Source organism: Leptodactylus fuscus, chromosome 1 (assembly GCF_031893055.1).
Source record: "Leptodactylus fuscus isolate aLepFus1 chromosome 1, aLepFus1.hap2, whole genome shotgun sequence".
NCBI lineage: Eukaryota > Metazoa > Chordata > Amphibia > Anura > Leptodactylidae > Leptodactylus > Leptodactylus fuscus.
This window is the reverse complement of record NC_134265.1, coordinates 124,022,490-124,034,524: the sequence shown is the minus strand read 5'-3', so window position 1 is coordinate 124,034,524 and position 12,035 is coordinate 124,022,490. Positions and strand designations below refer to the sequence as shown.

Below are 12,035 nucleotides of genomic sequence, written 5' to 3'. Positions count from 1 at the left end.
CAGGATCAAGAACTTGGAGCCCACTCACCTTTTTATGGCAGTCTTTGTAATGAGTGTTCTCTACTGAGTCTAGCTGTACTATAACTTATGTGAGACTTTATATGAAATGCTTTGCTAAAGATGAACATATCGTTTCCACAAGCAGTACCTTTATATTCTGCAATGATTATGAAATGTATGTAAATATTTCATCTGATATTAAAATAATGACTGGGCCATGGTTAGCAGATATATTTCTTGTATGATCTAAGGACACAGTCATGTCACTTTGGAATAATCCCCCACTATGTAACAATTATCATACATGAGTGTAGATATTATGTATCCTCCTATTATATCCTTCTATTATATCCTCCTATGTTATCCTTATATTATATCCTCCTATGTTATCCTTCTATTATATCCTCTATTATATCCTCCTATTTTATCCTTCTATTATATATTCCTGTTATATCCCTCTATTATATCTCCTATGATTGCTGTTTGTTTGTTAACCTCTTGTCACTGTACTGATGGAACATCTCCAGCAATAAATTCAGCACCAGTTTTATCACAGAAAGGGGAATTCTACTGTAGGAAAATGGATTATTGAGGGCTGAGGAAATGTTCTCTGTAAATCCTTACTTACATTTTAATTATTCAATATATTTTTTTAACATGTATCCTAATGTATTTGCAGTCTTTTCATGCATGCCTATGGCTAGTAAACAATCTGCTAGATCAATGTGGAATGGGTTGGATCAACCATAAAACTGGTAACCATATCTGAGACATGTAAACAGAGATTAACCTAGAAGCAGCGATTATGGGCAAGGTTTAACAAAGATGGCCACATTTAACAATCAAGTCTTCTTGTAAATGAGACGAGAGACCAGTTTAGAAAATAGTAATACAAAATGCAGATTTTTTTTGTTCATGAAATTATTCATACATGTAAGTTTATCATTCTACTTGTTCAGTGTAGACAGAATTCTTACTGAATAGGGCCATAACATGTATAAAAGGATCTTTATTTCATGATTTATAAGCAGCCCAGTGTTATCTCCCCTATATAATCACTGAAGGAAGGCTTACCACACAGTGGTTATGGGAAGATATGGGGAGAATATGATGTATATACTGGAGCCAACCTCTACAATTATTAAACCTCTAATAGTAATATGTGTGCGCCAAGATCAATACTAGGTATGACATATCATAAATGGAGATATTTTATAATACTGTGATACAGCAGCACAGGAAACCAATCACATATTACTGCGCCTTTGCGTCAGAAAAAAACCTGTTTCTTTCCTGTGTAATAGAGAATGGTATGTGTAGATAAATATGGGTAATAAGTATTAAACAGGGTGGACAGTCACCAATTAATCTGCGTTTATGGACAGCAGGCACACCCTCAATAATAAAACTAATATTGCCTAAAGGCATCAGTGGAAAGAATGTGTCAAATCCTAAATATGTTCCATTTTTAGGTTCCAGTAATGTTAAGGGAGATTGTGCATGCAATTGAGACCTAAGAAGTATTTCCTCATGCATTTATGCTGCCATGTTGTTGTGTTCCAGGCGTATGTTTCCGAGCTACAAGGTAAAAGTTACTGGCCTCAATCCCAAGACCAAATATATCCTTCTCATGGACATTGTGCCAGCTGATGACCACCGATACAAGTTTGCTGATAACAAATGGTAAGATTTAGACTTTTATGGGAGGTGCTCAGATTTTGTTTTCTATTTGGTCTTTTTTTGGCTAACCACCAGTTGTCTTGAGTACGCAGAGGAACTTTCTAGGTTGTAAAAATTAATTGTACGTTCAGGTAGTCTACTTTTTCCGCACAGCAGAGTTATTCTGTATTATGTGTCATAAGAAAAGTCACTTATATACCCCTTTCGACTTTGCAGTTCAATGGAAAACATTGGATAAGATCTTCAGTTACTGTTTTACTACAAAGAAATCTTATGACTTTGACACAATAGAAGTTACTGTCACTTCACTGGTCAACCAAAAGATAAGGAGGATTTTGTATTTAAGTGAAGCATAATAGGGAAGACGTAGTGGCCATGGTAGTAGTATGTATTAGGACATGCATGAGAAATGCTAATATACTTCTTTAAAACTCGATATACATATATCAGTTGTTTCCGGCTAGTTGTGTAATCCATGCCGCAGACACAAGCAATGATTTTTTGTGCATGATGGGATCTAAGCTAGATTCACACGAAAGAGGTACAAGACGGCCATTTTCACAGACACCCTATACATTTGACTGTATGGAGAGATCCATGAAAATGGCCAAAAATAGGACAGGACCTATATTTTGATGGTGCGTTACAAGGGATCATCAAAATCAGTTATATGAATAGCCCCATTCACTGACAGTGAAATTAATACTGCCATTTGGCCAGTATTGTGCCATTATTCGCTGTGGTGTGAATGTAGCCTTAGCAACCATCTGATCTAATGTTTTCAGATTACATGAGTATAAGGCCCTGTTTTTAGCAGCCTTCAAAATACTGACATGCTCTATTTTTGGTAAATCAAAATGAACATAGTTAGAGCCATGTGAATTGACCCATTGACATACATGGGTTCTATAATAACCATGTGACGGCTGTCTCAAAATCGACTGTTGCATGGCCCTTATTCACTGCCATGTGAATAAGTCCCTTTGGTGGATTTGAACACCACATCATGTCTGTTTTTCATAGACATTAGGTCCATAAAAAACAGAATGGACAGGTGAATAACACCTAACTCTTAATCCCAAAAAGGAGGCAGTTGTCACTGGTGATTGCACAAGATTGCCCTATGAGTCCCGTAAATATTGGGGTGAATATGACCTGATGGAGTTTAGGCCAGTTGTTTTGGCTGGTGACACCTTTGAATAGTGTATGTCAATCCAGGAGGCAAATGTTCTGTTACTTGTCTAATAGCTAATGAAATGTAGAAGATTGTAGATGACTTGAGGTGAGGCATAAATTTGGCAATGCCTTGTCCTAAGATATCCCTAATAATTATAATTATAATTTCGCCATATCCAATCATGTCATAATGTACTCAGTGTTTTCCATTATAAAGACTTTTCAGTGTGTGACATATGTGGCGTGTACTATACGTGTTGTCATATTATGAGTAGGCTTCTTTCTTCATGTATACAACGCAGAAGATAACAGAAATGTAAATTGTACATCTGCGCAACATGACACAAGACAGAGACATAAATGGACATCAGTTGCATGATATAAAAATTGGGAATGGAATCTCTCGGCCATTTTGCCCACTGTCCCGACACTAACATATTTTGCTTTAGATGATCCCTGAATTTAGTTTCATCATCATTCATGGAGCCTAAACTGATCTTTTACATGCATTGGAGCAGTTGTTCCACCAGAGCTTTATAGATCAATGCAGCACTTTTCCCCCTAACTATACTAACCTAACTATACTTGCAGTAATTTATATTTAGGGTGATTTTATAATACCAAGATGTTCCTCAGTTAAGTACAAATTGTTGCCATTCACATCAGCACCCAGTTGTGATCAAAATCTTACTTGACTGTCTTTCACACACATATCCTTATGTATTTCAAGCATGGAAGGAAATCTGAGTAGCCAGCGGAAACCCATGTAGACATGCGGAGAACATACAAACTCAATGTATCTATTTCCTTTGGTTTGATTTGTGCTAAGCAGTGCTAACATGCTGGGAATGAGATTGACATAAGACGTATATATATATATATATATACAATATATATATATATATATATATATATATATATATATTGTATATATATATCCGTCTTATGTATGTATTATATATATATATATATATATTTTTTTTTTTTTTTTTGTTAGATATTTGTGATCTTGACATAAGTTAACATTCCTAAATTGACCATTGAAACCAATCTTTATGCTATTCCTGCTCCATACCGTAGAACTTGCCCTGGTCTATGACTCCTTTGGGAACAGTGTTGAAGTCCATAGTAAGAGATTCTACACAGGCTCCTCTAGATGTAGTTATGATAAATTAATAATGGATCCGTCTTTTAGGCCCCACATAGTCTATTACATTCTTAGCAGAAGATCCTTACTGTGGCTCTGGAAAGTTTTCTCTCTCACTTCTACATTCTTGCTGTGCTTTCAGGCCGCCCTTACCATCATTTATTAGTTGTCCGTCTTTGCTTTAGGTTGGAGATCTCAAAAATATTTTAGGGGCCACATGGTGGCACAGTGGTTAGCACTGCAACCTTGCAGCACTGGAGTCCTGGTGCTCAAATCCCACCAAGGGCAAAAAACCATCTGCAAGGAGTTTGTATGTTCTCCCCATGTTTGCATGGATTTCCATCCCATATTCCAAAAAGACATACTGGTAGGGAAAAAATGTACATTGTGATCTTTATTGTATGCTCACAATCTACATTTAAAAAAAATGAAATACTTTATTCTATATTGTCTGTATCCCTGTATTTGGGAGTACTACAAGTCAGTTTCAAGGTAGCTCCCCTGAAATTGAATTTTGATCTCCGTTACCTATACTTATAGAGAAATAACAGTGCCAATAGCAGTTGTCAATTTTTTTTTATCATAGTCAACTGGGAAGGGATCTTTATTGAAACTTAAGAATTGCAGTTTTAAATGTCACACTAAACAGAACCTGTCATCATTCAGACCTACCATAATTAACTGATTATTTTAGTATTCCACAAAAATAATGATCCTGATGCATCTTTCCTTCTAACACTGCATTGTGCTGTTCCTTGGTTTATTCTTTCTGAAAATACATGAATACATGGACAATTGGGTGATACCATTCTCCTTCCCAAGGGGGTGTGACTAAACAGCCTGACAGACAATATCACCCCTCCACTGGTATCACTATTCACTAGGCTGTCAATTGGCTCATACATTTCTAGTAGAAATAACAGAGGAACGATAGAGAAAAGTTGCTCTCGAATTGTTATTGGATATGTCAGCGAACTTGGCAATTCCTCTTAAATGACCGGTATTGTAGTACAATGCACCCTTATGCTTACACTTAGAGAGCAGTATGCACCAATATTCTTGCTGACAAAAATACAAAATACGGACAAACCTATGCAAAAAAATATAAATCAATGGGCTATGCCTGAAAATGGATCTATCATAGCTGCCATGCCTCCATTTAGAACAAAAGCTATGATCCTAGTGTGGACTGAAGCTAAAAGAGAACTTTGAGATATAACTGTGATTTTAATGCCATAAGTAAAACACAGGGCCCAAATAGAGGAGGCATTACTTATAGATTCCTACTTTAAATTTCTAGTTATTGTCAAAATAATGTATAATTTGTTCCTATAATCATCAGATTTGCTTTATATAGCTGGAAGAAATATTTTATGTTAAAGTAAGAAATGCCACATCAAGATACAATGGTCATTTTTAGGGCAGCATTTGGAGCGGTTATTTCTCCTCCTCATGTATGAAACATATCAATAACTTTTTACTACTCACATGAAATATTAATATTGCTTTCAGTTGCGATTAATAGTCATTAATCTAGATGACATGTTTTATTGGGTTAATTATATTTTCATTCTAATGAACAAATGACATAATAAAATGTAAAATGTTTGCTAATACAGTTTATGGCAGGATGCTACTTTTTGTCATTGACTTGTATTAGTACATTTTCATGGTTTTGGCAAAAGAATGAATAATCTGGTCCTACGTTAACAGTCACATTCGGCTGACTGTAACAATGTCTTATAGGAGTTGGATGCAGTCGTGCTGCTTGGAAGGCCTTCTGATACTTAAGACAGTTTTACTGTATATCACATCTTGTTCTATTTAAGAATGGGCGTTCCAAACATAAGCCACAGTTTAAATATGTGTTCTTGGCGGAGAAGCAAAAGGAACCCTCTCAGTAGAAGCTGTTGATGGGGAAATGCTTCTGTTGGTAATTGTTTACCATGGCCAGTAAGTTCTATAATCAGTATCACACTCCTCATTCAACTATGCAAAATATATCGGGTAATGTAGGATATGACAAGCACTGATAGAAGTAAGGAAGTACGACAGTAGAAATAACCCACAGGACATGGTGTAGCAATTGACAGGTCTTCTGCTGCACAATATCCTATTGTACACAATGGAGAACATGGTGCGTTACCGGTAATGGTGGACAAATGTTATCAAATTCATCCAAATAATGAAGTTGGCATAAAACTGCCTACATATAAATACATTTCTCCACCTCATTCCTGTCGTATGCAAACATCCATATTTTCACCATAATAATGCATTTTAAATACACTTTTCAAAATGGTTGAATTAGACATAAATTAGACATAAAAGTGTCCCAAAACACTTGAGAAATTGGATACATGGCATTGTAGCATATTTTTCCAAGTACATCTCCACTTCTTCAACATATATGTTACGGCTTGGTCAGGTCTCAAAATTATCATCCGGTCAGTGGGAAGGAATGGATAGGACAATGGTGGGGTTCACATCTGCACAACATTACCTAAATATAACTTGGAGAGAAAGTCCTTATTTGGTGAAAAGTCACTGGGGGACGTGGCAGAAGTGGCATGAAATAGAAGAAAGTGGAATTTTTGTGCTTGCCTTTCCATTTTTCCTAAAATAAGTGGGATGTGGTGGGGCCCACATCATATTCTGTAGCACTTATACCACTAAAGAGACGTAAATGATGTTAGAATCTATGGCCACCCTAGGGTTGTCATAGATTTGCACCTAGGAGTAAGTGTGCCAAGGAGAAAAGCTTAATGCATGATGGCAGCGGTCTTGATGAATCCTTCCACTCTTTTAATGCATCATATATTGGATATTCATGTTCTGTATATTCGTAAAAGAAAACCAACCAAACCTGACAATATGGGAGAGAAGGTATTAGTGCAAAACTATAATAATGGTGGGACACATATTTTTCAATGTACTTTTGCACCAGTTTTGTCATAGAGTTAAGATCTCTGTGTCAATTTAGAGAGTCATTTGTATTTAATGTAACATTATAAAATGTTCCCATCATGTTTTCACATCTCTAGCAGTTTGATGTACTCTGGTTTTCGAGTAACCACTTCACTATCACTATCAGGTTTGCCTTCCACATTTTCCCTTTTTGCTAGATAGGTAATGCTTTAGCCTGTAAATGTACGAGTTTTTGAAAACACAGCTTTTTCACCCCATCCTCCCCTTCACAATGAGTGGATGAGATTAAACAAAATCTCATTCACTTTGCTGGTACTATAAAATGCAGCAGCCAAAAAACATGGCGTTTCTGCAACATGGGGCCTTAGTCTTATGGTGAATTAGTTCTGAGTAGGATTCAGTTTTGTTTTCACTTATCTTAGTGCTCATAGATACGAACATGATCCAAGATGTATTTGATGTGCATCGGAACATACTGCAACTTGGTATGCAAATTTCCCAAACATAATTAATCCATTAAGTATGTATTTGGGATCTGTGTAAAGAACAGCAATTGTTTATTTAGTAGTATTAGTATCATTGAACATTACTTTTCATTTTCATAAATGCCCCAGGAATGAATAAACTAATACTGTTGTATGATTAAAAAAAAAAAAAAAAAAAAAAAAAGACTTTTCCTAGGGGCATAGGCAACTCACATGTGCAAGGCCATCTTTGCTAATGTCCATGGGTGTTAAGGATGGCTCCACTAATGTCCACGGATAATATGGATGCAAGCAAACTAGTGACTCACGTAGGCTAAAGCCCCACGTTGCAGAAACGCAGATTTTTTTGTTGCAGATTTTGCGGGTTTTTGAGCCAAGGCCAAGAGTGTATTGAGCAGAAGGTAGAAGTATAAGAACTTGCTCTATACTTCCCATTCCTTTTGTAGCCATTCTTGGCTTTGGCTTAAAAAAACGCAACAAAATTTGCAACCAAAAAAGCTGCGTTTCCGCAAAGTGGGGCCTTAGCCTTACACTACAAAAAGCCACATGCAAATGTCGTCTTTACGCTATGTAGGAACACCAAACAGCCATCAGGGGATTTCTGTTTACTTGAGAAGTACCAACGTGTCCTTTCATCCCTTTTTCCTTGTTTTATGATATGTTGTGACAAGTGGCGTGAGATGACCAAATTCTAAAAAAAAAATTTGTTTTATTCTGAAGGTTGTAATCCAAGAGGTTTATTTTTAGAACTGGTCAACTTGTGCCACTTATTGTGGTATATCTTAAAACAAAGAAAAGTTAAGTTGGGAAGTTGTCATTTCTAACCTAACAATATATCTGAACATTTGTGGGCATCCCATTGCTTGAATGGTCACTAACTCTTCATCTAACTATACATAAATCAATAGTAGAAGTGAATAAAAATACTTACCAGAAAAAAATGCCCATGAAATTATTTTCCTTCTTTCCTTCTAAACTAACAATCACTCTGAAATCTCTGCTGAACTCCATATTGGTCTGCCACGATGAACTGCAAGCTCACACAGGAATCACATAACTCAAGTATATGGAAAGGGGGCAAGAGGAGAGCATGGGCCAAGTGAGAGAAAAGGAGACATGCAGGCCTACAGAGGCTGGTCAGCAGTTCTCCCACTGATACTTCTGGGTAACTGAGAGAGACTTAGGAAACAGATTTGCCTCTACTTTCTGTGTGTAGTCTGTGGGAGTCATAATAACAGCTCGCCTTTAACCACCAGCTCAGGGACAGCCTGTATAGGGGAAAACTGTTAAAAATTCAGAATACAAGTCATACAATTGTCACAAATGGTGTTATTCCTTTCAAACATTTATCCAAAGTTTGGTGAAAGGCTAGTTTGTCTAACATGCATTCACAGTCTACAGGATTTTGTAAGCAAATTATAAAGGTCTTACCCGATCTTGAAGAATATGATCTGATAGTATTCCTGTACAATTCAGTAGCTTTTTCGGTTTGTGTTCTTGATGCAGGTCAGTTACTGGGAAAGCTGAGCCTGCAATGCCTGGGCGTTTGTATGTTCACCCAGATTCTCCGGCTACTGGTGCACATTGGATGAGGCAGCTGGTGTCATTCCAGAAACTAAAGCTCACAAATAACCATCTAGATCCTTTTGGACATGTAAGTATGCTTTTCCTACTGTTTGAAGGGAATGTATAATCGGATAACAACCTATTGTGTAATCACGTTTTTACTATAAACATATTTTATTTTTTACTAATTTCCAAATAATTTTACAGTATTTATTAGAATTTCTGAAATCTTGCAGTTCTCACTCTTACCACAAAACCTCATAATTGGCAGCCACTTTCTTTTCTGTAGAGATCATATGTTATCAGTCAACACATTATCAATAGAGGTAGAATTACAATGAAAGGTAACGCCTCTGTTATAAAGGCGAGGGGAGATACCACTAATAAAGGGTAATAGCTACAGCTCTCATCCTCCCCTCACACCACAGTAACCTCTACTCACTGTATTTTCCCATAGAATTTAATGGGCCAATTTGTCATATCTTACAGTCTAGTTTTCTGCTGTGCAAAGCATAAAAATTTCCTAATTCTTGTCACACAAGGCAGTAATCGAGACTTACCAATTTGGGCCCTGTTTAGCACTTTTCAAAAAATACACCAGAGGCATCTCAGCCTGTCAGATTGAGCATAAGTTCATATAGGGTTTTTTTAGGTCCACAACCTGAGGCGGAGGCCACCTCAGGTACCGGACCAAAAATCAGGTAGCTGCAACTGAAAGCTGTTGCACTGCACCGGTATCCAGTCGCATACTCCGCTCCGGATTAGGCCCATTCATTGGAGGTGTGTTTTCAGGGCGAATCGTGAGGTGAAACGGCCTGAAGAATGAGCACGTTGCTTCTTTTTCCCGGAGCCGGAACAAGCCTGCTCCCGTTAAAAACTTCTGAGCGGCTCCCAGTGATTTCAATGGGAGTCATCTATTGGTCAGGATTTTGAGGCGAATACGGCCTCAAAATCCTGACCAAAAAACTGTGTGTGAACTTACCCTTACTATAGCTCATGCCAGAAAACTGGAGTGAATTTTTACGGAAATCTATGTCAGTCGCTGACTAAGGTAGATTTCATTTCTGGTGCATGAGACCTGAATAAGTCCCAATGAGTCACTTTCAGATACCTGTTCCCTATATCCATTAGAGGAGGTTTCCCATTAAGATAACCAGACTTCGATTTGTAGACAATTAAAATTTATACATTTACAATGTAAATAATTAAAAAGATTGTCTCTAATTATCTTATTGGTGGCAATCTTTTGCTATGAATACAACCATGAATGCAGGCCCTTTCTGTGGTCTGACACTTGTCAGAAACCCAAACATGATTCAGGTTATGCCGGGTGTATGGAGTGTACAGGGATGATACATGCAAAAGAAGATAACATAGCAACAATATGGAAATCATGGCTGGGTTTCTGACAAGTGCTAGACCATAGAGAGTTCTGTCAATCATGGTTGCATCTATTGGCAACCAACCTATCAAGACCAAAGACTATCATCACTGACTCTAAAAGTCTGCAACATTTTGTAATTATTGGTAATGAACAGAAAATAGAATAAAATGTAGGCTATACGTTCTCTTTATGGCCAGTCAGTCTACATTTTTAAAGAAACAAATTGAACAACAATTTTGCAACAGTATTAAATATTTCGAATGTCTTTGATCTCAAAATCACACAAAATTAGAAAATGTAAATCTAAATCTAACATTTTTCTGACAATTTGAAAATTCCATTAGTTTAGTAATAAATAAAGTAATCTGGAATATGTCATATGTAGAACTATATGTAAAGTCAGATTAAGACTGGGGCCCCACGTGATGTCAATGCCACGGCAAAAAACGCAGCATTTTACAGTCCCCTATAGAAAAATATGCGCAGCAGAAATGCTGCGATTTCCAACACTACTACGTTATTGGAAATTGCACCATGTCAATTATACCTACGGGAATGCCAGCGGTTTCTCTGTAAGGTAATTAAGGCAGAAAGTCTGCAGAGGAAGACTCTAGATTTTCTGTGAAAAGCACTGCGGGAAAAACCACGAAGCGTTTGAGCTTCACTGCGGCCAGCTACTTGGGGCTTCAGCCTAAAAGTACAGATATCTGGCGGGCAGATACATTTACATTACCTCTTCCCACATACAAGCCACTAACTTCAGATTTGCAGTGTAAAGATCTCAACCCTCCCGGTTCAGTGCTACTGCTAGGCCAAGTTTGCATCCATTTTTTTTTAACGTACAGAACCTCATACTCAGTAGGTTATGATAAAATGGTGTCTACTACTAATTCCATGGTTATGATGGTATTACAACTAGGCCTTAAATACTAATACTAAGCACATGAACCCCATTCTGTACAATGTTCAGGCTGGGATTATTGTAAATTGTGATGCAACTCTTCTTGCGTACATATTCTCTAATGCTATATTACCATGTCTACATTTTATATAGTATGATATCCACATTTTTTTTTAACGACAACCTTAGGTATGCATTTATTTCAAGGGTTTCATAAAGACATATGGACTGTGGGTCCATGCAAAAAAAAAACAGAAGCAAATCCGTTTTTTTTTTGTTTTTTTTTTTGCATCAAATCAATGCAAATCTATGGGTCCATGAAGAAAATCGATGACATCTTTGTATCATACGCTTTTCATAGAGATGTAGAAAGCATAGGAAAAGTGAAAAGCAAAGTGTGCATACAAGTGACCTTTCTAACACAAGATTTTCGCAATTTATCACAATTTTCAGTTAATATGTAGTCTCTGCTTTAAGATTTGTGGGTAAAGTATAGGATGTTCATGCTAAACAGTGGAACTTAGTGTTTGCACGTTGAAGTCAGTAATCCGTAAAAAAATAATAATAATAATACAATGAAAGTGTTTCTTTAAAACTCTATTAGTTAAACATTCCTTTAAACCGCACAATTGTGACATGCTGTGTAGGGAGATGAAAGGGGCACACCGTGTATGAGGTATGAGGCTGTGTATTCATTGCCCGATTATATTCTGTTAGTGAAATCATGCCGGTTTCCATAGGAACAGACTGGGAACACTGCCAAAAGGA

General features: G+C 36.9%; 1 protein-coding gene across 1 annotated transcript in view; it reads left to right on the top strand.

Annotated features, from left to right (window-relative positions):
• TBX5 (T-box transcription factor 5) overlaps positions 1-12,035 on the top strand; it is a 58,159-nt gene that overhangs the window by 7,706 nt on the left and 38,418 nt on the right. Inside the window, exons 4-5 of the mRNA XM_075276605.1 lie at positions 1,564-1,683; positions 8,923-9,070. Coding sequence (XP_075132706.1) covers positions 1,564-1,683; positions 8,923-9,070 — 268 coding nt within the window. The remainder of the gene's footprint in view (positions 1-1,563; positions 1,684-8,922; positions 9,071-12,035) is intronic.